Source organism: Xiphophorus hellerii, chromosome 20 (genome assembly GCF_003331165.1).
Source record: "Xiphophorus hellerii strain 12219 chromosome 20, Xiphophorus_hellerii-4.1, whole genome shotgun sequence".
Taxonomy (NCBI): domain Eukaryota; kingdom Metazoa; phylum Chordata; class Actinopteri; order Cyprinodontiformes; family Poeciliidae; genus Xiphophorus; species Xiphophorus hellerii.
Window position 1 is genome coordinate 132,734 of NC_045691.1, and position 25,987 is coordinate 158,720.

A 25,987-nucleotide genomic window follows, 5' to 3' on the forward strand; every position below is an offset into this window, starting at 1 on the left:
ATTACAGGCCGATCTCCAACCTCCCATTCATCAGCAAAGTTATTGAAAAAGCTGTGTGTAAACAATTAACTAGCTTCCTAACTAAAACCAACCGCTTTGACTCCTACCAGTCTGGTTTTCGTGCTCACCACAGCACAGAGACCGCCCTCATAAAAGTGTTCAATGACATCCATATAAATACGGACTGTGGGAGAACCACAGTGCTGGTTCTGTTGGACCTCAGTGCAGCTTTTGACACTGTTGACCATGACATTTTACTGAATTGACTGGAGAGTTGGGTCGGACTCTCCGGTCCAGTGCTTAACTGGTTTGAATCCTACATAAAGAACAGGGATTTCTTTGTTTCAATTGAAAACTTTTCATCAAAGAGGTCAAAGGTCACATGTGGGGTACCCCAAGGTTCAATCCTAGGGCCCCTTTTATTCAATATTTATATGCTCCCACTAGCTCAGGTTATAACAGGAAATAATATTAGCTACCATAACTATGCAGATGACACACAGCTCTACATTACGATGTCACCAGGTGACTCAGAGCCCATCCAAACACTGAACAGATGCTTAGAGCAGATAAATGTGTGGATGTGCCAAAACTTTCTCCAGCTGAACAGAAACAAAACTGAAGTTATTATTTTTGGACCTAAAGAGGAACGATCTAGAGTCAATGCACAGCTTCAGTTATTACAACTGAAAACCAGCGATCAGGCCCGAAACCTGGGAGTAGTGATGGACTCTGACCTGAACCTCCAGAGCCACATAAAGACAGTCACAAAGTCGGCCTTCTATCACCTGAAGAACATTTCCAGGATTAAAGGACTAATGTCTCAGCAAAATCTAGAGAAACTCATCCATGCGTTCATCTTCAGTCATATTGATTATTGCAACAGCGTCTTCACAGGTCTGTCCAACAAATCAATCAAACAGCTGCAGCTGATCCAGATTGCTGCTGCTCGCGTTCTCACTAAAACCAGGAAGACAGAGCACATAACACCAGTTTTAAAGTCCCTACACTGGCTCCCTGTAGCTCAAAGAATAGACTTTAAAATACTGTTGTTAGTTTACAAATCACTGAACGGCTTAGCTTGAGATTTGCTCGAGTCGAGCAAATCTCAATCTCGTTGTAATCTGTTGATGACAATGACAAATAAATCTTATCTTATCTTATCTAATCAAGCTAGCTAACATTGCCATCTGTATTCTATTGTGCTGTGTGTATGTGCATTTATTTATCCATCCATCCATTCATTCATCTTCTTCCGTTTATCCGGGGTAAGGTTGTGGGGAAGAGCCAAAGAAGCCACTTGTTCCAGCTCCTCCGGGGGAATCCCAAGGCGTTCCCAGGCCAGCCGAGAAACATGTGTCCTGGGTCGTCCCCGGGGCCTCCTGCCGGTGGGACGTGCCCGGAACACCTCACCAGAGAGGCGTCCAGGAGGAATCCTGACCAGGATTGCCCGAGCCACCTCAAATGGGTTCCTCTCGACATGAGGGAGCAGCAGCTCTACTCTGATTCCCTCCCACATGACTGAGCTTCTCTCGCTAAGGGACAGCCCAGACACCCTAACAAACTAACACTAATTTTGGCCGCTTGTATCCTTGATCTTGTTCTTTCGGACATGACCCAAAGCTCATGATCATAGATGAGGGTAGGAACTTAGACCGGTAAATCAAGAGCTTCGACTTTTGGCTCAGCTCTCTCTTCAGCTTGACAGACTGGCGCAGCGTCTGCAGTGAAGTGGGTGCTGTCTGTTGTTGTCCCGCTCCACTTGGGACAGGACATCCTCCCTGACCCAGAGAAGGCACTCTATTCTTTTTCAGTTCATTTATTTATATAGCTATGAATTTTTATTTTATTTATTATTGAGATAATAAAAGAAAGAACCTTGAACACATTGATCAACAGGTTTTGGTGTCATTCAACACATTTTCTCTATGGGTTTTCTCATCCAGGGTGTCAGACACACACACAAATAATACACGTGCACAATAAAGTGTAGGCAGTAATGTTAGCTAGCTTGGTTAGATAGCTAACTTCAAAGAAGGCTAATAGGTTGATTAGTGACAATAACACTGTCACAGCACTGATGATCAACACACACACACATATGTGAGGTAAAAATAAAGATAATTACATGTAAAAGTTCTTGCTGTGTAAAATATTATTATTCAGGGGTGAGACTTAGGGGTGTATATGGTTCACAAAATAAAATGTGTTCCTGACAGACACAACTGGTAAGAAACAAAGATTCCCATTATATTCCATAGGAAATGAATGAGGATCATTGTTGACCCACTTATGGAAGAAAGGGGTAGTAATATAAAACATGCTATTTCTTAAAATGTGTAAAAGGTAAGTTAAAAATTTTAATTGCATGATATTAATAACATGTTTGTTGAGGAATACCTGGAATATGAAGTGCTGAAAACTTTTTTTGCAATATCTTTGTAATGAAGATGACCTCACCGGGTCCAAAAGGACCCACTTATGCATCAGAGGGTAAAAAAAAAAATCCTCAAATCCCAAAATTAAAGTAGAGTTTTACTACTGCCCCATATGCTCAACCCTAAGTAGGGGTGGAACCAGCACCACCTAATGGCTGGGAGTCTAGGATGGCATCTCCTCTCAGATTTTTCTATTCTAATTCAGCCTGTTGTGCATGGCCCTTTTTGGGGGTGAATCTCTAATGTAGCTGGTTCAGCATCAACCTTCATTTCAGCAGCTCGAATCCTCAGCATTTCACGAAATCTGTTCCACTGCTGTAACCTGTTTCCTGAGAGGTCATTTCTGCAAGCGATCCTCATCGTCGCTCTCCGCAATAAGCCACCTTGTTCGAACAGTAAAGTCGAACCTCCACCAATTCTACATGTCATCAATTGGGATCAATCAATTTTATTATCTTTGTTTGTTATAGCCCTGGTCATTTTAACACCCTTGCTGATAAGCTGTCTCTCTGAGCCTTTGTTCAGTCCAGTCCAGCTATTACACAAAATCACCCACTTCAAATCTCAATCATGTCTTGCACTGCAATTTTATTTCTTCTATTTTCCCAGTTTTTCATCCTCATTTCTGAGTCTTAGCTTTTATTTTTTTATGCTCATCCATCGTTCCAAGCCCCCACATACTTGCAACCTCGACGCTAGAATCTATTTATGACATCATTCAGCCTTTTAGATCACGTTCAACCACAATTCTCAGGGAATTCCCTCGGCATCACTCCAACAGCTTTGTCATTCATCTTCAGCATTCTCCATGTTTGCAGCTTCCCTCAGTGCTTAGATAAGCACTGCGCAATTACCCTAAACAAATGTAATGCTTTCTTACATATAACTACAGTAAAATAATCATTTTAATCATCAATATGAAGTACAGTAGGACAAACTGTGACTCGCGTATTTCACTGTGCCTCTGACTGTGATGTTGCGACCTGACTCCGCTCTCTAGTGTCTTTTCCTTCTGAAGTCTGTGGTGCAGGTGTGTTTTTACGATAGAAGAACATAATTATCGGTAGTTGTCGCTCTTTTTTCTTCTGGGCAAAAATATTTGCCAAAATTTGCCAACCTGTATTACGTATATTTAAATACTGTAACGTTACTGGCACATTACGGTATATAGAGAAGAAGCGCGGAGACTGTTTAGCCAATCAGGACGCAGAACACAATGCACTGTGAAAAAAAAACTGCACAAAACAATCTGCGAGGCTATGAAAGGTGAACTGCGTTATAGCGAGGGTTCACTGAATCACAAAGCTATTTTTTTAGTTAAATTACAACATATAGGAAAATTACAACATATTTAAGCCAACATGTTCAACTAATCCTGGAACGCTTTAAGGCTGTGAGCTGTTGTCTTGTTAGCTTTTGTTATAGAATTATTTGTGAACCATGAGCCCTTGTGGAATTTAACCATACCTAAATACTAGAGGGTTTCTAAGCTGGCTGGGAACGACTTGGGATTTCCTCAAATAAGTTTAAAAAATATATAATATGTTAGACAATGTTTTCCTTGAGCCCGAAGAAGACCCAACGTAAATAATTATTTTATTTTTGGTGTTACAGGTGCTGCTCCCCCCAGCTCCTGTTCAATGCCAATAATAGTGTTCTAAAAACAATGGAAGCTATGCAACTAACCTCAACAAACTTATTCCTTTAGATATGAATTTCTCCTATCATATAAGTTAGGAAGTAGTCCTGGCGTTTTCTTTTTACCGGTGTCTTTTATGGTGGATGTTGTCATCTCCAAAGCATCTTTTGTTCTAATGCCTTTTACCAGTGACCATTGAGATGTTAATGAGCCAGGTGCTTACTTACAAAGTGAAACATATTGTCCAAAACCAAAGTAAAAGCATGTAAATAGCTAATAAATCCTGGTATAATAATCAACTCTGGGTTTTCCCTTACAACCCTTGAAACAGGCTGAACAGGCAGGAGCCGGTGTTATGCTGGGTATTAGTTTTTCAAAATAAAGTAAAATTTGACATTTAAATTAATTTCAAATTCTGGTTACGGCTAACGTAACATACGGCTAAGTGTGCAAATATCGGTTAAATATGTATATATCATATACTTTACATTGCCGTGGACCACACTTCAGCAGAGCACATAGCATAATTAGATTGAATAGATCAGCTCTTATGGATCGGGCCCTAAACCCGATCTGGAATATTTGTCAATATCGGAAGGATACAGATATTAATATTGGTGCTGCTCTAAAATGTATGCTAACAATTTATGCATAGTTTCAAAGTTTTGTCTATGACACTTCAAACATTAAAGTCTTTGTATTTATGTGCATGTATATCAGTATGTAATGTTGATCTGAATTATAATATATTTGCCTCTCTTCTCAGGAGCACTTCAGATTGAAAACAGTGATGAGTCTGACCAGGGCAAGTATGAGTGTGTAGCTGTGAACAGCGCTGGCACTCGCTTTTCTAGTCCTGCTAACCTTTATGTTCGAGGTAAGATTTCAGGCTGAATTACCCATTCTTACTGCAATTCACATTACTAGTTCTGGTAGAGCAGAAGTGGTATCTGCTCTGGTTTCTCAACTCGGTGCTCAGTACAATAAGTGGAAACAAGTTCTGGTACTCCACTTAATGTCATACAAATATGGGACTGAAACATAAGTGATAGTTTTACATACCTCTGTCTACTGATCAATAGATCAATAGTTTTATTGTACAGAAACTGTAAAGAACAAACTCAGATCTAACTAAAATCCATGATTTTAACATGTGATGGAGCCACTTTTATTAACACCAAGCCTCATGATGTTAACATGGACATGAAAAATAACACAAAAAAATAAACATAAAAGTAAAACTCCTTAAAAACAAAGTAGTGACAAGACAAACAAAATGGGCAGTGTTTGGTTTCCTTTTGGAAAATATTGTACCGATTCTGTGTTTTAGCTCTGCTGGGCTCCATATGGTTATGTGTAAAGTGTTATGGGCTTCCCCTGTCTGACTCTGCTGACTCCCACTCACATGTGATAGGCCTGTCATGTGGGCGGGGGATCGGCAGTACCAGGACTGGAAGTGGAAAGAGTTGAGAGTTGTGTTAGCAGCGAAGCTACCTGTTGAATGTACCAGTTTGTTAGAGGGGTGAGCTGCAGCCTCAGGAATAGCAGCTTGTACTTATTCTAATAAACCCTGTTCGGCGGGACTACATCTGCGGTGTTGGCGTCATTACAATATTTTTTTTTTCAACATTAGAGAAAATGTTGAGAATTCAGTTTTTCTGGCCTCATCAAGCCTTTGGTACTTTAAAAAATATGATCTTACTTTTTACCTGTTTGGAGGACTTGCAGAGAGAAGAATGTTTGAGCCTTCACAGTTTTCATAGTCATCCTGTGTGAGAGCAGAATGCTCCAGTTATGGGCCAGAAGCTAGCGTCCAATAAACATGCATGTTTTTGCAGCATGTTTTTGCTACAAGCTCATTGGAGGGGGAACACATATTGATAGGGATTGGCAGACTGACATAACATCTGTAAAAGTCCAGGTAAACAATGTACACTGGAAAGAATTCCAGGTAAGCTGTGATGTTAAATTTACAATAAACTGTATGCCAGAACACTTAAAACACTGAATATGCTTTCATTATACCTGCATATTTTTGCTGCCTGGACAGAACTGTAGGGGGAACACATATCGATGGGGAAACGCAGACTGATGTAACACCTTTAAAAGTCCCAATAAGCGACATATGTTGGAAATAATGCAGATAAGCTGTGGTATTTGTAACACTAATGGGCTAGGCAGCTAACTGCAGCTACAAAAGCAGCATCAGAAGACTGTCCTTTCAAGGAGCCTGAGGTATAGAATAGAATAGAATTACTTTATTCATCCCAGCAGGGAAATTATTTCGCAGTTACAGCAGCATAGAGACAAGACACACAACAACCACCACTGAGTAGCAATTGTAGACAAAATAAAAATAAAATATAACATGCTGTCAATATAAAAAGCAACTTAGAGCAGTCCTTGCAAAGATTCAAAAAATGCAGATACAGTATGTATATGTAAATATATGTACAGCAAGTGTGCCACAGTGCAGTTGTGCAAAATTGGACTGATTAGTGCAGAACAATGATTTAGCTTTTATTGTACAGTGAGATGGCATGTGGCAGGAAGGATTTCCTGTATCTGTCCCTACGACAGGAGCAGCCTATGTGAGAAGGTGCTCCGCTGTCTGTCCACTATGTGGTGGAGAGGGTGCTGTTTATTGTCCATAATAGACAGAACCTTCTTCAGTGTCCTCCTCTCCGCCACAGTTTCCAGGGACTCCAGCCTTAGTCCCAGTACAGAGCCAGAACCCTAACCCTAACCCATAACCTTATAATTTCCCTTCATAGTATCTCTCCACATTGAGTACTCTGCTAGAACTGTTGCATCTTCTCAAGGTCTGCAACTTCAACATTTGCTGTGATTTAACTTGAAAATATCTGTAATGTCATATTGACACAATTAGAAATGTTTATCCTAAAGGTTCATGCTTCTTTGTCCCTTTTAATTATTTTTTACCTGGTCTTAACTTATGATTGTAGTCAATGTCGGGAGCAGAATTAAATGGTCTTTGGCCTTGATTTTGAACTGTGGATCACATTAATTTAACTTTATTTTTTAAAACAGCCTGAATTTCAGTGAAATTGCTTACATAGGTGAATGCTTGCATGCTTTATCCAAATCAGTAATGATGAACAAGCTTTTGCAATAAAAAAATCTAACTGAAAACTGATTTCTACAAACATAATGACAACATAAACATTACCATAAAATAAGTGATTACATAAATAATCACTCTTTTTAACCCTTTCATGCATAAACTATGATCCTTTGCATCAGGATTTTTTTCCAAATTTTTTTTTCTTAAGGCATAAAATAAGGTAGAAAAAAAAGTTTTTTTTAAATCATTTTTTTTTAAGTGATCAATTGTAATTTTCTCCAAATACAAAGTTATTTGAAAAATACATAAGTAGTATTGTTCTTTAGGGGTTATCTGATGTCACAATAATTTTTTTACCTGCAAGAGTCGTCTACAGTCGAAGGAGGGACAGGGCTGGTTGGCATGCATTTTTGTCTGTCAGCCATATTGGATTTAACAAAAATAATTTCTTGCATTTGCAGTTGATGACCAGTAGTTGATAGTGATGCATTAGTGTCCACTTCAGTGGTCTGTGTGCATTTATAACATAAAAAAGAAGCACAAGGAAATAGTTTTTAGATAGCTGTCCACTGTAGTGACAACTATGCCTGAAAGGGTTAAAGTGACTGACCTAATTAGAGAAAGGTCTGGTCAATTGATGCTAGAAGTCTGATAATGATTGTAATGGAGATTGTAATGAGTGAAGTGACACTGTCTTGGTTTTGAATGTAGCAGTATAAACAACAGAGTCTGGAAGGTCTGTTCCAAATAAATAAAAAAACATGTATTTATTTATCATAAATGAATCAATAATTATTATTAACCAATAATAAAAACAAACAGTAAACACATGCTGCATGGACAACCTATTGAACAGTTTAAGAGCCACAGACTAAAAGGTTCTGCCCCAATCCTGAGTTTTTAACTGAGTGGAACAATCAAGAGATTCTGGATTTAGAATCAAATTCTTGCTGGTATTGGCCAGAGGGCCAAAAGGCAGCCTTCCTTCTGAGTATGCTCCACAGTTTCCTATTTAGAGTCTACCAGAGAATAGTGGAACACACACAGACACACAAAAATTACTACAGGTTTTTTTTTTTGACTGTTGTAACCATTAAACAACCCCCCCTTCAGTTCCATTGTAAAAGTGGAGATACATTGTTGATGTTAACATTGTAAAATAAAATAATTAAGTAAATATTGGCAAAGCTCAATGTAATTTTTATATTGAAGTGGCGGAGGGTTGTTGTCAGCAGCTGCTGAAAGTAACTAATAAAGTAACTTGTAATCTAACTTAGTTACTTTCCAAATCAAATAATCAGTAATCTAAATTACTTTTTCAAGGAGTAATCAGTAATCTGGTAAAAATTACTTTTTCAAAGTAACTATGCCATCACTGGCTGCCTACATAAATAGCTTAGGTGTTGGGAGACCAAAGTACAGACAACCGGAATTAGCTAAAGTGACACAGACCTTCAGCTGAAGTTCTTAAAAAGGTACAGGCATAGGGTTAGCATGAGCAAGAAACTCAGCAAAACAGAACACAGAATCCAGCAATGAAAAAAGGAAAGCCAGGAATTTAAATAACAGATGAAACAGCTGAGTGACATGACTTAGATTGTTTGTATTTCCTTTGAATTCATGTAAAGCACTTTGAATTGCTTTGTTGTGCTATATAATGTGCTATATAAATAAAATTACCTTACCTGTGACAAAACCTGATAAGCAAGAAGTAAAAGAAACAGACTATGAAAAAACTTAAACTAGAATAAACTAACACCATAAGAAACTATTCAGGAAGGGGAATGGCAGAATAATTTATGAAAACAGACCTTCCAGAAAAAAAACTAATAATGTAAAAACTATGCATCATGACAAAAACCACAAACCAAAACCCAAACAACCAAGAATCATGACACCTTAGCCAGACTATGAGCATAATTAAAAATCAAGGTTTTAAATCTAGTCTAGTTATTTTTGCTGTCTACAACCCACCCAGTGCCAACATCAACCAAGCACTGAGTACTCTTTACCATCAGTGGCAGACAATCCATATACCTGGAGGGTGTTTTTATTGTTGCTGGAGACTTTAACCAGGCTAACATAAAGACAGTTCTTTCTAATTTCCATCAACACGTGAATTTTCCGGACAGTGGGGAAAACACACTGGATTTGGTCCACACCGACATCAAGAAGGTCTTACCCCTACCCCCATTTCAGCTCTTCAGATCATCTTTCGGTTATGCTCATCCAAGCATACCAATCCCTGCTCACCAGACAAAAGCCTGTGGGGAAGAAGGTGAGAGTGTGGCCTGAGGGAGCCATGTCTGCACTGCAGGACTGTTTTGAGTGCAGACTGGGGCATGTTCAGAGAGGCCGCTATGCACAACCAACACACGGACGTGGAGGAGTATGCAGCATCTCAGTCAAACTATATCCAGTGGTTTATGGAGGTGGTTACAGCAACAAAATCAATAGTCACACCAGAAACCTTGTATGACTAAGGAGGGACATACTAAACTGAAGGAGCATAATGTTGCTTTCTAATCTGGTGACATGACCACACTTAGATTAGGCAGTAAAACATGCCTACAGTCAAAAGATCCAAGTTTTTTTTCATGATGCAACACCAGACAACTGTGGCAGGGCATCCAGTCTGTGACTGATTATAGAACCACATCTTCACCCTGCCAAGGTGAGATTAACTTCCTTAATGAGCTCAACAATTTCTTTGGAAGATTTGAAACCCTCAATAAAACCCCTGCAAGGAAAGCTACCCCTCACCCTGAGGAACAGGGCCTCAGGCTCGAAACATCTGCTGTGCGAAAATCCCTGGGAAAGGTGCAGAAAGTTTCAGGTCCTAACAACATACGACTGGATGCGGGCTGGCAGCGGCGGCTAGAGACGAAAAGACTGCTGCAGCGGTGACGAGAGGTGAAGGAGAGGCTGGAGCTGGGTGGTGGAGAGGAAGAATGGAATATCCGATGTTGGAGGCAGCGGGTCGCCAGCCATGACAGCTAGAGCTGTCTGGCATTCGCACTCTGCCTACTGCTGCAGCTCCACCAATCCTGATGACCAACGGCTGTCATCCCAGGTTTAACACCAACCACATCATGAAATATGCAGACAACACAACAATTGTGGGACTCATTCAGGACAACAATGAAGTGAAAAGAGATACAGCATCTTGTGAACTGGTGTAGAACAAACAACCTGCTTCTGAATGTCGACAAGACAAAAGATCATTGTCGACTTCAGACGGTCTCGACCGAACCACACATCACTCCTCATCAACGAGAAAGCAGTGGAGTTCGTCAGCAGCTCTAAGTTCCTGGGGGTTCACATTACAGACAACCTCAGCTGGACACCTCACATCACTTCCCTGGTGAAAAAGTCACAGCAGCGCTTGCACTTTCTGAGACAAATGAAAAGGGCTTCCCTCCACCCTCTCCACCTTGTACAGAGGAACCACTGAGAGCCTGCTGACCAGCAGTATCTCCATCTTAGACTTAGACTTAGACTGACTTTATTATCATTTTGCATGCACAGGGTGTACACAGAACTAAATTTCATTGCATACGGCTCAGAACAATGTTTTGAGGTTCCAATGTTATGAGGTTACTCCGGAATATAAATATAAATATAAATATAAAATATAAAGTGCAGAAATGACAGTAAAATAGAAGTTATTTAGCTATGTACATGTGCAAGGTATGAAGTGGAGACCAGTTTTTGAGTGCAGTCCAGTTAAGAGTTCAGCAGTCTGATGGCAAGTGGGAAAAAGCTGTTTCGGAACCTGGTGGACCTGCACCGGATGCTGCAGAACCTCTTTCCAGAGGGCAGCAGGGAGAACAGTCCATGGTGGGGGTGTGAGGGGTCACTGACGATGTTTCGGCCTCGGGACCCGCAGCGCTGGGATGAAATGTCCTGAATGGAGGGAAGGGGGGCCCCGATGAAGCTCTGTAGATTATGTTTAATAAAAGAAAGGAACCAACTTGCACAATGCAAAAATCCAGGGTACAAGAAAATCTAAAAACAAAGCTAAACTGTGGACACGAGGAGCTCACTATTAAACAAGTAGAGAGTAGAGTAGAGAGACGGGGGCAGTGATGAGACGGACCAGCGAGTAGTGATAGACAATGAAGTGCTTAAATAATGGGAGGTTGAGTGATGGAACAAAGTGATGGACTGAAGTCAGTTTTCTTTCTAGGAAAAAGAAAAAGAAAGAAATTGAGACTTGAACTGTGATGTCTGTGGGTCCCACTATTGTCCTTTATTCCCCATACCCTTTTAATATATTTTTTTATTTCAGGCATGTTCTAATATGACAGATACATAAAGAGTTCTACTGCAGTTTTTTTTCAACACAAAAGATTGACAAATCAACTGCCAACTTTTCAACTGAATGCTTCATATCAAGTGTCATCTTGGTGGTGTGTAATTTAATAACATTTAATAAGTATTGGATTGTCATTGCCCTTTCAGAAAAAAAATCTTTTCATGTGCAAATTCTATTGTTCTGCTTTTGCAAACTTTTTCATTATTCTTTGAAAAGCATATTTTTGCCTCTTTACTGTGTTTTTCCTTGTCTTCCCCTTTTCTCTTTTCTATTTCAATTTTGCACAAACCTCATCATCACTGTCTTCTACACTGTCCTCATCATCATCATCTTCTAAACTACTTTCCAAACTGCTCAGATCAGCGAGAAGGTTGGTTATTTTTCACTCCTTTCCCTCCTAAATTCAATCCCTGGCAGACTGGAGCCGTGCTGTGCCAGCATCTTGCTAGGCGCCCCAGGCCCGTCCCAGCCACTTACACAGGACTTTAATCTACTCTATAACTAAACTAATGCCCACTTTCTTTGACCTGCTTCTAGGGCTCCTTGTTGCCCCTTGTTACCTTGTAATGTTATGTGAAAAATAATGATCTTTGTAGCTTTTCTATGTAATGTTTGTAAAATGAGCCTCTTTAAAAACGATTTCCATGTAAACTTATTCTCAACTGAATGCTTCATATCAAGTGTTGATGCATTAATTATTAATGGGTCAACCACCTTGTGTTGCTCATTTTGTATAGCAGTGCTTTGTGAATACGACTGTCTGATCAACTGATTGAATGATTAAATAATTAATTGAAGGACTGACTTAAAAAGAATACCCAGGTTACATAAGCAAGAAGCAATGCAAAAGTTAAAGTGCAAAATGACAAGTTTCTCTTTGTTAATTATACTGGAAAATGAGACCATGTATAATAATTTCAGGAATAACAAAAATGTACCTTGTATATTTACTGGGAGCAGTGATGGTTGTAACAGCTGCCGGCAGCATCCTGTTGCAAAATGTGCTCTCCAGTGATACAACTAAGTCATACATGAAAAGGGAGATATTTCTATTATTTCTACAATTCTCCTGTGTCTCAACTTTGAACTAGAGCTAATGTGTTGAACTGTGCTGTGCTAAAGCTCCCAGCAGCTGTTAGAGTCTAACCATCCCTGCTCCCAGCAAACTCAATAAGTGTTCAGATACATCCTGCACAGTTATTTGCACAGTTTTACTAATTTAAATAACATATCTCTGTTATTGCACATACTTTATTGTCACTTATTTTAAATAGTCTGTTAAAATAGTCTGAAAAAAATGCCTCTTCTTGGGCGGCCACCTTATTGTGGTGGACTGACTTAAGTGCCCCAATGATCCTAGGTGCTATGCTGGCTGGAGCTTTATGCCCCTGGTAGGGTCACCCAAGGCAGACAGGTCCTAGGTGAGGGACCAGACAAAGCGCAGCCTGAAGACCTCGATGATGGACAAGAACTTTGGACTTTGTGTTCCCTCGCCCGGACGCAGGTCAACGGGGCCCCACTCTGGAGCCAGGCTTGGAGGGAGGGCACGATAGCGAGCGCCTGGTGGCCGGGCTTTTACCCATGGAGCCCGGCCGGGCTCAGTCCGAAGAGGAAACATGGGTCCCCCCTCCCATGGGCCCACCACCTATGAGAGGGGCCAAAGGGGTCGGGTGAAACATGTGAGGGGTGGCGGCCAAGGGAGGGGGCCCTGGCGGTCCAATCCTCGGTTGCAGAAGCTGGCTCTTGGGACGTGGAATGTCACCTCTGGTGGGGAAGGAGCCGGAGCTAGTGTGTGAAGTTGAGAGATTCCGGCTAGAAATAGTCGGTCTGACCTCGATGCATGGCTCTGGTTCAGGAACCAGTCTCCTTGAGAGGGGCTGGACATACTTCCACTCTGGAGTTGCCCACGGTGAGAGGCGTTGGGCAGGAGTGGGCATACTTGTTGGTCCCCATCTCGGCGCCTGTACGTTGGGGTTTACCCCGGTGAATGAGAGGGTAGCCTCCCTCTGCCTATGGGTGGGGGGATGGGTCCTGACTATTGTTTGTGCTTACAGGCCGAATGACAGTTCAGATTACCCACCCTTCTTGGAGTCCTTAGAGTCCTTCAGTGAGGAATGCTGTCAGGCTGAAGAAAGAGTCTTATCAGGCCTTTTTGGCCTGTGGGACTCCGGAAGCAGCTGATGGGTACCGGCGGGTGAAGCGGCATGCGGCTCAGGTGGTTGCTGAGGCAAAAACTCAGGCGTGGGAGGAGTTTGAAGAGGCCATGGAGAAAGACTTCCGCATGACTTCAAGGCGATTCTGGTCCACCATCCGGCATCTCAGGAGGGGGAAGCGGTGCAGCACCAACACTGTTTACAGTGGGGATGCTGTGCTGCTGACCTCGACTTGTGGGCCAGTGGGCAGAATACTTCGAAGACCTCCTCGATCCCACCAACATGCCTTCCATTGAGGAAGCTGAGGCTGGGGACTCAGGCTCAGCTTATAAGAGTCCACTATCTTAACGTCCATTCCCTGATGTTATCTATTGTCAGTCTAGTGGGTCTCTGTCTTCTCCAAAATGTACATGGTTGGGCTCTCCAATCTCGGGGGACGAGGTCACCAAGGTGGTTAATAAGCTCTTCGGTGGCAGGGCCCTGGGGTTGGATGAGATTCGCCCGGAGTTCCTTAAGGCTCTGGATGTTATAGGGTTGTGTTGGCTGACGTGAATCTGCAATTTTACATGGACATTGGGGGCAATTCCCCTGGATTGGCAAATTGGGGTGGTGGTCCCCCTGTTCAAAAAGGGGGACCGGAGGGTGTGCTCCAATTATATGGGGGTCACACTCTTAAACCTCCCTGGCAAGGTCTATTCAGGGGTCCTGGAGAGGAGGGTCCGTCGGATAGTCGAACCTCAGATTCAGGACGAGCAGTGTGGTTTTTGTCCTGGTAGTGGAACACTGGACCAGCTCTACACCCTCAGCAGGGTCCTGGAGGGTGAATGGGAGTTTGCCCAACCGGTCTACATGTGTTTTGTGGACATGGAGAAGGCATTCAACCGAGGGACACGGTGGGGGGTTCTCCGGGAGTATGGGGTACCGGGCCCTTTGATATGGGCTGTCAGGTCCCTGTATGACCGGTGTCAGAGTTTGGTTCGCATTGCCAGCAGTAAGTCAGGCTCATTTCTGGTGAGAGTTGGACTCCACCAGGGCTGCCCTTTGTCACCGATTCTGTTAATTACTTTCATGGACAGAATTTCTAGACGCAGCCAAGGTGTTGAGGGGATTCTTTTTTGTGGCCTTAGGATGGCATCTCTGCTTTTTGCGGATGATGTGGTCCTATTGGCTTCATCGGGTCATTATCTGCAGCTCTCGCAGTGGCAGTTTGCAGCAGAGTGTGAAGCGGCCGGGATGAGGATCAGTGCCTCCAAATCCGAGGCCATGGTCTTGAGCCGGAAAAGGGAAGAGTGTCTTCTCCAGGAGGGGGGCGGGGGGGGTGTCCTGCTCCAAATGGAGGACTTCAAGTATCTTGGAATCTTGTTCACAAATTAGGGAAGAAGGGAGCGGGAGATCGACAGGCGGATTGGCTCAGCGTCTGCTGTGAAGCGGGTGCTATACCGGTCCGTCGTGGTGAAGAGAGAGCTGAGTCAAAAAGCAAAGCTCTCGATTTACCGGTCGATGTACGTTCCCACCCTCATCTATGGTCATGAGCTTTGGGTCATGACCGAAAGAACGAGATCGCGGATACAACCGGCCGAAATGGGTTTTGTCTGTAGGGTGTCTGGGCTCTCCCTTAGAGATAGGGTGAGAAGCACAGTCATCCGGGAGAGACTCAGAGTAGAGCCGCTGCTCCTTCACATCGAGAGGAGCCAGTCCAGGTGGATCCTGACCAGATGGTCAGGATGCCTCCTGGACACCTCCCTGGTGAGGTGTTCCAGGTACGTCTCAACCTCTCCAGTTCAAGTGAGTACCCAGGAAATTATAAGAGTCCACTATCTTAACGTCCATTCCCCTGATGTTTTCTATTGTCAGTCTAGTGGGTCTCTGTCTTCTCCAAAATGTACATGGTCTGCATTTTTCTTTAGGGCAAGGGAGGGCCCTGTCGATTTGTGGAGAGGTTTTGCTAAGATTTTGCATAAAGCCTCAAAGGATTTGTAGAGAGGTTAAAAACATTTAAAAACAACCCTAACATTTACTTATAACTATAAGTAAAAAAAAAAACTTCTAAAAATAGGCATCCCAACATTATTATATGGTGGCCTTGAGGTTCAAACTACTTCAGCAAATTGAAAGCAGAAATACAAATTACAAAAACACAACAACAAATTGAAAACACTACATTAACAAAGCACAATTTCAAATTACAAAAACACAACAACATTAACAAAACAGAAAGGGTTATGTCCCAGTTGGTGATCTGAGAAATCACTGATTGGATGACAGTGCTTTTGAACCAGAAGTTCATCCAAGGTTGTCGGGTAACAGATTCAGTCTAGTGGTTGCTTTAAAAGGACACAGATAGGCCAAATTTAATCAGAATTAACAAAGGATTGTTCCTGTTTGTCCAATCACTAACTTTAGAAAGTAGTTAGATAAAGAGAGAAACTGTCATGCTCCTCCACATTCAGCTGAATTTGATCCATTCATCTTCTGATTAAAGAAGGCACTGAACTTGCCATCACCTCATTTTTAAATTCATTAAAAAAGTTGTAGCAGTGAGACTGGGTGGTAAGTTATCGTTTTTCACTTTTTTTTAGAAAGCATCATCATCCATCTGTACTAAATAAGTGACAAAAGTCTGTCCTTGCCGCTTTGTTTTTTTGTAACAGCATACTAACCAAACTTCACAGCTTGATTAATAGTACTAAATTATTATTAATGATATTCATCATTATTATTGATGAAAACGGTGTCCATCACAGATTTGACACTTCACAATTGGACAAAGTCACTTCACAAACTTTTGCTTTGCCTTCTTGTTATATTTCTTCCTGTCTAACAGTATTTTCATAAATAGAGACATGGGGAAAATAGCAGTTTTAAACAGGAAAGACATTCAAAGAAAATCAATCTCAAGAAAATAAATAAACAGAAGACCACTGTGGATCCAGTGATAAAATGGATGGACTTCCATTGATTCTTCTTGAGTTTTTCAACCTTAAGTTAAATAACGCACAATGTTAGTTTATTTGTTTTAAAGCACTAACATTTAGCAAAGTACTGGGATTCTAACTACAATTCAAACCTTAACAAGGAACTATTAAACAGCTGAAATGTTGTCACCTGTTTTATCTACTCCCCAGCAACATGCATTCTTTAGTGTAATGTGACTTCCTTTTATGAGTCAGAATCACTTTATTGTCATTGTCAGTAAACAGATTCACAGGCTAGGAAATTGCTTTGATATAGTGGTGCAAAAATAAATGCATAATAAATTTTTTTAAATATGAATATGAAAAAGAAAAATATACTATATGTATGTACGAGAGCTGAAAAACTTATCCCATAAAGCTTGGGCAACAAAGCCACAACAAAGCAGTTTATGTGGCACTTATAGAAACTCCTGTTTCTATAACAGTGTTTCTATACTGAAGCATGTTGAAATGAAATTTCTGAGATCTCGTCATCTACTGTCATCTAACATTTCAGATTTTGGCATTTTGTTTATACTCTGTCTGAACATCCAGGCAACTGGAATATTAATGAGCAAATTTTACATCATTTGTGATCAGTGCTACTGAGCGCAGCCTTTTCCATGAAGCTCCTCCTCAGAGCTTTGGTTTCCAAGCTGAGCCTCCACTTTAAGAAGCAGCCCTCTCCCCGACTTTGCCATTCAACTCCTACAAACTAGACAGCAGCAATTAGCAAACATCTGGAGGAACTTTGTGTCTGCTGAGCCCGCCAGGCTGCTGGGGAAGACTTGGCAACTGCGCAGGAAGAAATATTTGTCCATCAGGGTTGAAGCTAATCCGCTCGTTAATATTCATACATGTTTATTAACCACAACAATTCACATACAGCAGTGCACAGTACAGCCTGAGCACCTACACTTAGCCGTATAGTTTCTCACATGTCCCAGAATCATGTCCTCTCATTCCTTCTGTCGTTACCTCCACAGTCCGGCGTGTGCCTCCCCGTTTTTCCATCCCACCCACTAATTGTGAGGTGATGCCTGCTGGCAGTGTCAACCTGACATGTGTGGCAGTGGGTTCTCCAATGCCTTTGGTCAAGTGGATGAGTGATGAAGTGGAGCTGACCCAGGAGGATGAGCTACCCCTTGGCCGTAATATCCTGCAGCTTACCAATATTCAACAATCTGCTAACTATACCTGTGTTGCCATCTCAACTTTGGGTAGGATTGAGACCACAGCTCAAGTCTTTGTCAAAGGTATGAAACTATGTAGTTGTGTTAATAGCATGACATCACATCCAAAGTTAGTTAACAAAAAAGCTAGCGATTCAGTGCTATGTTTAGCAATCCCTTCAAGTCGGAGTCAGTCGGAGTCTGACCCCTGACCCGATGAGATGATGTCAATATTGTCCTCACAAGTAGGGGCCTCTTCAATATCAGACTAGCATTAAGAAGGAAAGATAAGATGAAGACTCCAACAACATTGTGCTATTTCTTAGCACAATGCAAATTGAAAGTAAAGGGGGGGCGGACGGGCGGGGGGGAGGGTCTGGGACTTTTGAGACTCCTCCTTTAAAGTCCTATACACATAGGACTTTATAGGACACATAGGACGATAACGTACACACGTTATCGGCACTAGGCACTTTTAATGCATATAATTAAAATGTAGTAGCTACCTTATTTTTAGCATTTAGTTGACTTCACAATCCCTTAAAGCAGGGGTATGCAATCCTGGTCCTCGAGGGCCGGTGTCCTGCAACTCTCAGATGTCTCCCTGGTCCAACACACTAGCGCACACTACACAATCTTAGAGTGGTCGGCCGATTGTTGGCCCGTTTTCAAAACCTGAGAGGCCACACATTAGCCGACAGAAATCCTAGGTATAACGGTTCGATCGTGCCGTGTGGTGTCCAACAATGTGCACAAAATAATGGCTAGAAGTCCAGTTAACTAATTTTAAAACCAGGCATTAATCAATGCTTTACTACAATCTACATGAAATGAAGGTGGTTAGTGTCAGTGTAAAGTCCTGCCTGAATGAAAATCATTATAACCTATTTATGTCACGTTAACAAAGAACAGCGAAAAGTTACCGGGTTTATCAACTGCGGTAGCAATTTCGCTCCAACTCCTCCCCTTGTCATTTCTATATTCTTTACACAAATGTTGAGTAAACATTAATGTTGTTTCCAGATATCATCTCCAATGTCTGCTGGACTTCGGGTTGCGCAGTGTCAGCTGTTTGGGATTCCCCTTTGTAATTTCCCCTCAGAAAGCACGCAGAGGAATCTGCGCTTTCTGATTGGCTACTTGTCACATTCAACAGGCTGCATTAATGCTTCCAGTCGGGGAAAACCCCTTTATTTGGATCGGAGCGGCCACGACAATCTACCGTGACACACCACACACTACAGGTTGATCGGTTACGAAATCGCAAGCGACAATCTTAGAACACCCAACGTTCTAAGATCGTAAGGCAAAAAATCGTGTAGTGTGAACTATTGCATCAGGTAGTTGGATGGGCCCATCTTCTCTATTTAAATGTAATTATTGCTATAGGGCAACATAGTTTACAGACTTCATACTCTTTTGGTTGAATGCAGTATTTATTTGGCTTGCAGGAGACTGGCCCTCGAGGTCTGGAGTTGCCCATCCCTGCTTTGGCTTTATGTTGTTTAGTTTTTATTCAAGTACATTATTTGTTAATGGAGATTGAGAATCCATTTTATTTTTGGTTGTTTTGTTTATTTTGTTTATCAGTTCCAGTGTTAAGTGTTCTTTTGAAAATGTGTATCTATCTTTGACAAGAAATCGCATGCATTATTATGTCATTTCAATTAAATCAGTGTAAAAAGGTCTTCAAACAATATTATCATTTATCGCAATAATATTTGAGACAATTAATTGCTCAGCAAAATTTGCTATCGTGACAGGCCTATTCACATATGTTATATATGTCAGGGTTTCCCCCAGAAAACTTGCTAAGCCTGGTGGTCTGGCCATTGAGGCGGTCCACCGTGTTTTTGTATTAAAAGATTTTAAGTTGACAGGAAATGTAAAAATATGACTGGGTAAATATATATGTTACGAGAAGACATTGCCAGTAAAACGGTGTTTAAACCCACAATTAGTCTTAAAAACAACTAATCAAAAAATACAATTAAAATGAATATTAATTATTTGCATTTCTGTTTAATTCAAATTAAGTCAGTGGCTCCATAAGGTCCCCAGAGCTTCAGGGGGCTCATAAATGCTAATATTTTAACACAGACCACAGGTACATAAATGTAACATTTGTTTATTGGAATTGTCAAATGTTGCTTTAGGTTGGCCAATTAAACTATTTCCGCTCTCCCAGATTTCACTAAATCTAACCCATAAGCTGTTAGTGATGCTGATGTTTTTAGCAAAAAATGGAGCCCCTAATTAAAATTTTGCTCAAGGCCTCATACAGCTTTGGACTGGCCCTGTATGAAATGTGCAACAAACGGGAGATTTAATTCAGTGCTGCTAATGTAGCTTTAGGAGCTCTTCCATTTTGTGTCTGTTGAGTTTTTAATAACATTCACAGAAACTGGTTTTGTTGATGGAGTTAATGGGACGAGTTTTTCAAATCTCTGCGCGGTCTGGTTGACTAAGTGGACAAAGCATTTGATATGGTTTGATGCATCATGTAACCAGAAAAATAATAAAAAAATAAATAAATAAAATAATATAAACTAACTACGAGGAGAACGCGAAAGTTCCTCACTGGGCTGAACCTGCATGATGAGTGGTTAGCGCTAGTTCTTTAATCATTAACTCACCAGCCAACCGTGACCACATACATAAACTTTGCAGGACAGACAGACCCACATTCTGGGCAGGCCCAGCGGAATGGGCGGGCATAGCCCGCCCACATAGTCAGCCAAGCCCCCCTGGACTGGAAGTTGTTTGTTATTTTTACCTTAAAATGGCCAATTCTCTGTTATTCCTATACTGATTTGATACAGTAGGGTCTTTCGCACTTCCCATATCTGTGCCTTCTGTCACTTTTTTTCGGCAGTTAAAACGGTTTAATCATTTTTAACATGTTGTAACATGCTTTTCTATGCCACCTTTAAATGCAACATGAGCGCTAAGATGCTCGCGCTGGGCTTACACCTGTGCAGAACTACTCAGGTTTGTGTTAGAATTATGGCAGCAAACGAGCAAAAACGAACTTTGCACAGTTTCCCCCCCAAACTATTCGACTGAGTTGAGTAATGCTGTTGGATGCAGGTTATGTTAGCTAAAAGACGACTAGCTAATAAAAGATGCTATACTGCTTATGGTGCAATATAGCACCATAAGCTTGTTAACAAGTAGCCTATAGGCCAGTGGTCCCAAACCCCCAGGGCGTGGATCAATTGGTACCAGGCCACACAAGAAATAATTAAATATTTCCGTTTTATGTATTATCTGAATCTGGAGCATCTTTTATTTTGAAAATCCTTTAACCGGATTCTCTTGGTACGTCTTGAGCGCCAGCATTGAGCCTGCTACAAGCAGCAAAATGAGTAAGAAACAGATCAGATGTCTTTGGAAAGTTTAATTGCGAAGGGGAAAAGGCCCCGAGAAAAGACAGGAGGATGGATTTATCCTGGATCGGTAATTGATTCCCCCATTCCAAGCCCGCTCGGCATAATCTGCGGCAACCGGCTCGCTAACAAGCTCGCTAAGCCTTCAAACTCCTTCACCACATAGAAACCATGAGCACCCTGAGCATAAGCAACACTTCGGGTGTCATTGTCTCTCATCACTCCCAGATGGGACCGTCTTGTAGCAGAGAAACAAGCTCAGGGATCCCATGGATTTGTCGTTATAAAATAATATTTTCATGAAAGTAAAATGTTCGGTTTTGCTGCGCATCTGTATCTTATTTTGAAGGGATGTGTAAATGACCAGAGTCAGAGAGACGAGAGGAGAAGAGTAGAGCTTGTGAGTCTTAGGTCTGGTTCACACGGCACAATTTTGAATTGCTGATTTTCCAAACCTCTGTGACCACAGAGCCGATAAAAGTACAACAGGTTCGGTCGGTTCCTGTGTCCAGCGACACTGCAGGAGCAACACACCACACAAAAACCGATTTCACACCCGATTAAAATAATGCAGTGTTACAAATACAATCTACCTGCAATGCATGTAGCTAGTGTCAGCATCAAGCCCTGACTGAATGCCTTATCTTTATATTTATGTCACGGTAATGACGGATAGCTGAAAAGTTACCGGGTTTATCAACTGCGGTAACAGTTTCGCTCCAGTTCCTCTTTAACTGGAGGAACTGGTTAAAGAGTTCCTCCAGTTTGTCCTCACAGTGGACAAACAAAACCAAAATTTTAAAAAATAAAATAAAAAATAGATCAAACTATCTGGTCTCTGTGGCGAGACGAAAAAAGGAGTGGAAAAGAAACAGCAGCCTTCCCAAACACTCTCAGTCTAGGCAAAGACTAGAAACAGAAAATATCATTTCTGTTGATATTCCTTGTACCAAATGCTGAATAAACATTCATGCTGTTAACACACATCATCTCCGATGTCCACCGGACTCTCGGTTGCGCCATGTCAGCTGTTTGGGATTCCCGTCCGTGCTTATGTCACCGCGCTTTCTGATTGGCTACCTGTAGCATTCAACAGGCAGAGTCCTCGCTCCCAGTCGAGGAAAACCCCACTCGTTGCAATAAAAGGGCCAAGACAATCCAACATGTTGCATATGCCCAACTTTAGATCGTAACACACCGCACCCTGCAGGATGATTGGTTACGCAAGCGACAATCTTAGAACTCTGAATGTTCTGAGATTGTCGTAAGGGGAAAATCGGGGCAAAAATTTAAATTGTGCCATGTGAACTAGGCTTTAGTGGACACATCAACATGCAGACAACATGCCTTATCTGACGGCCCCCCCTCCTTCCCATCCCTTCCGGGCAACAGTAAAATGGCCAAGCCTTGACCGGTCCGCAGTGATAAAAAGGTTGGGGACCACTGCCATAGGCTACTGATGTTGTCTGTTGAAAATGGGTAGTACTTGTTACATTAACTTGTGTAACTTTTTTGGGAAAGGTTCTTGTAAGAGTAGTTTTACTGCACTGTACCTTTTTCCTTTACTTGAGTAATATTATTATTGCTACATAGATAGGCCTGTCGCGATAAACCGTAAATCGATTAATCGTACGATAAAAAAAACCTATCGACGTCATTTAATTTATCGTCCATATCGTCTCTGCTTGTATTTTTCTCTTTCTATTGATGACGCTGGATGTGTAGGCTCAACTCCGGCGCTATCCACTGACCCCTCCCTTCCTCATTTTTTAGGAAGGGAAAAATGAGAAGGGAGGAGGAGGGGACTATTACGTCAGGTAGTCAGCGCGCACATCATTTTGTACTGCTGCAGCTTTAGAGCCCCAGTTAGCAAGGTAAAGAAACACTATCTCATATTGGGGGAGGAGGGACTCGAAATGGAACTCGTTTCAAAGCCGAACGCAACTGCCGCAGTGTGGGAGTATTTTGGATTCAAACCAAATGACCGAGGCGAACCGCTGAACCTTTGCGAGCCGGTATGTCGCATTTGTCATAAAATAGTAGCAACTAAGGGTAGCAATACAACCAACTTGTACGTGCACCTAAAGCACAACCATCCAGTAAAGTTTTTCCAGCTGAGGAGGAAAAGTACAACCGGTGGCCCGTCTTCGTCTTCAAGTTCGCGACAGTCCACCGTCATTGAAACATTTCATCGACAGGAAGCATACAAAAAGGACGGCGCAAAGTGGTGCGCGCTCACAGACAGCGTAGTTCGCTTAATTGCTAAAGAGATGCTCCCATTTAATATTGTTGAAAAGCCGGCATTTCGAAAAATGTTGCAAACTTTTGATAGACGGTACGAAATCCCCGGAAAAACATACATATCACAAACGGCAATTCCACAACGTTACAGCAGTATTAAAGAGGACATACTGAAGGAGATAAAAGACATTTCATTTTACTCTGCTACGTCGGATATGTGGTCAAGTTCAAATATGACTCTTTATATGAGCTTGACCATTCACTATATAGCTGCTGACTGGACCCTGCACTCTAAATGTTTAGAGACCAGGTATGTCCCAGATAACCATACTGCTAACACCCTGGGAGAAAACCTGAAATCTGCTTTAGCAGACTGGGGACTGGATGAGGACAAGCTGGTCTGCATTACAACAGACAATGGATGGCCCTAACATTGTCGCTGCAATAAGAAATCTTGGCTGGCCATGGCTCAGCTGCTTTGGCCACAACCTCCACCTTGCTGTTTCCCATGGTCTAGACAGTGACAAAGAACGTACAGCACGTGCCATAGGACTCTGTAAAAGTTTGGTCAACACTTTCAACCTGAGCTTCTTTAAAAAGAGAGATCTGAGGAAGGCACAGAATGAAGCTAATCTCCCTCAGCACAATCTCATTCTGGTGAGTTTTTAAATTCATTTATTCAAAATATTCAGAGCCATGTTTATTTATTTTTTATTTTTGTAGCATGTAGACCTGTAGAATCTAATTAAGACCGTTGTCTGGCAATAATTTTACATATAACAACACAAATTGTTAAGGAGAATTAGTATCATTTCTTTAAACAAGTTGAAATAAATTAACTAATAAAAAATAGTATGGTTCTAATATAGTATTAATGTCTTTTGCTAGAGCCATTTTGGTGTTATTTCTACTTGTCAGCACAAGGGGTGTAATATTTTACTCGTCACTGGTGAAGCTTTGCCTTAAATGAGTAACATAATAATTCTATATGTTTTTCTAATAAAAACCTTTTCAATATTCCACAGGATGTTGTCACACGATGGGGCACTAAACAGAAGATGATCGAGAGGGTGTTGGAGCAACTCCCAGCCATCAGACGAGTCCTGGTACAAGACAGAAAGCACAGCCATCTCACTCCAACCTGGCAGGATGTTGCGGTGTTGGAGTCCATCAATGCAGCTTTGAAGCCACTGGCTGACTTTACAGATGTCCTTTCAGGAGAAACATACGTCACAGTGTCCTCTGTTAAGCCTGTGCTAGAACTGATTAAAGGCGACCTTCTCTCTCCAGGCCCTGATGACAGCACAATGACTGCCAGTATTAAACAAAACGTATGCAAGATACTGACTGAAAAATATAGCTCACCTGGCATCCAAAATCTCCTGATAAAGGCCACCATCTTGGATCCAAGGTACCGTGGCAGCATGGAGGAGGCAGGGTCATTGGATGATGTCAAACATCAGCTGGTGCAAGAGCTACTGGACTTAAAAGGGCCAGAAGTAAGGGAAGAAGGTGCAAGTGGTGAGGGTTCCAGCCAAGCTGCTGGAGGAAACAAACATGAATCTACAGCTGACCCACCCACCAAGAAGAAGAGGCTAAGTGACCTTCTTCAAAACAGAAGAGCTGAACTCACAGTTCAGACACAAGCTACATATCCAAAAAGAGAACAGGCTGATGCAGAACTGACAAAGTTCCTTCAAGAAGATGCTATTGATGCCTCTTGTGATCCCTTGATGTGGTGGTGTGACAATCAAAGAAGATATCCTTTGATGGCAAACTTGGCTAAAAAATACATGTGCATTTGTGCAACAAGCACCAGTTCAGAGAGAATGTTTAGCACAGCTGGAAACATTGCTACTCCTGAGAGATCTTGCCTTAAGCCACACAAACTCAACATGTTGGTATTTCTTGCTCGGAATCTCTGACTAAAGTAGCTACAGATATGCCTAAAGATTGTTGAGGCATCTGGTCTTATTTAAAAATGTGCTTGTTTCTTTGCACTATTTGTTTGTAAAATGGCAGTTTTCCCCATCTTTATTTAAATCTAATGATATACAGACTTCATAATCTGTATTGTTTTGGTTGAATGTAGTTTTTATTTCCACTGTGGTTTTATCTTGTGCTTAGTTTTTATTCAAGTGCATTTTTTGTTAGAGACCGAGAGTCCATTTAATTTTTATTTCTGCTTGTTTTATTTTATTAACCAGTTCCAGTGTTGAGTGTTCTTTTGAAAATAAAGGATATACATCTTTGGCAAGAAATCGCATGCATTATTTCGTCATTTCCATTAAATCAGTGTAAAAAGGTCTTCAGACAATACTATCGTCTATTGCAATAGTTTTTTGAGACAATTAATCGTTCAGCAAAATTTGATATCGTGACAGGCCTATACATAGATTCATTTTGCCTGCCCAAAATAAGCCGATGCCCCCGTTAAACTTGTCTGGAGCCGGGTCTGACGCTGGGCATCGTGTTGAGATGTAAACGCCCCACATAATTGTTTGTTCACAATTATGTTTGTGAATTATGTTTGTGAACAAACATAATTGTTCACAAAGATAAATAATTCTCACCACTCCCTCAACACGCACCTCTGAA

General features: G+C 41.6%; 2 protein-coding genes across 2 annotated transcripts in view; both read left to right on the plus strand.

The window, feature by feature from the left end:
- The window catches only part of LOC116710338 (receptor-type tyrosine-protein phosphatase F-like), a 174,559-nt gene that overhangs the window by 63,576 nt on the left and 84,996 nt on the right, over positions 1-25,987 (plus strand). Inside the window, exons 7-9 of the mRNA XM_032549336.1 lie at positions 4,844-4,954; positions 11,839-11,850; positions 17,574-17,843. Coding sequence (XP_032405227.1) covers positions 4,844-4,954; positions 11,839-11,850; positions 17,574-17,843 — 393 coding nt within the window. The remainder of the gene's footprint in view (positions 1-4,843; positions 4,955-11,838; positions 11,851-17,573; positions 17,844-25,987) is intronic.
- On the plus strand, positions 22,737-25,459 carry LOC116710602 (zinc finger BED domain-containing protein 1-like). Its single transcript, XM_032549740.1, has 2 exons — positions 22,737-24,046; positions 24,415-25,459. Exons 1-2 carry the CDS (start codon positions 23,774-23,776, stop codon positions 25,312-25,314), a joined length of 1,173 nt encoding a protein of 390 aa, XP_032405631.1. The 5' UTR covers positions 22,737-23,773; the 3' UTR covers positions 25,315-25,459.

Bases quoted from the DNA above. Each gene is read 5' to 3' on its own strand.
- LOC116710602 (XM_032549740.1), top strand. From the start codon at position 23,774: ATGAGGACAAGCTGGTCTGCATTACAACAGACAATGGATGGCCCTAAC. The intron at 24,047-24,414 runs GTGAGTTTTTAA...AATATTCCACAG, and splicing joins CTCAGCACAATCTCATTCTG to GATGTTGTCACACGATGGGG.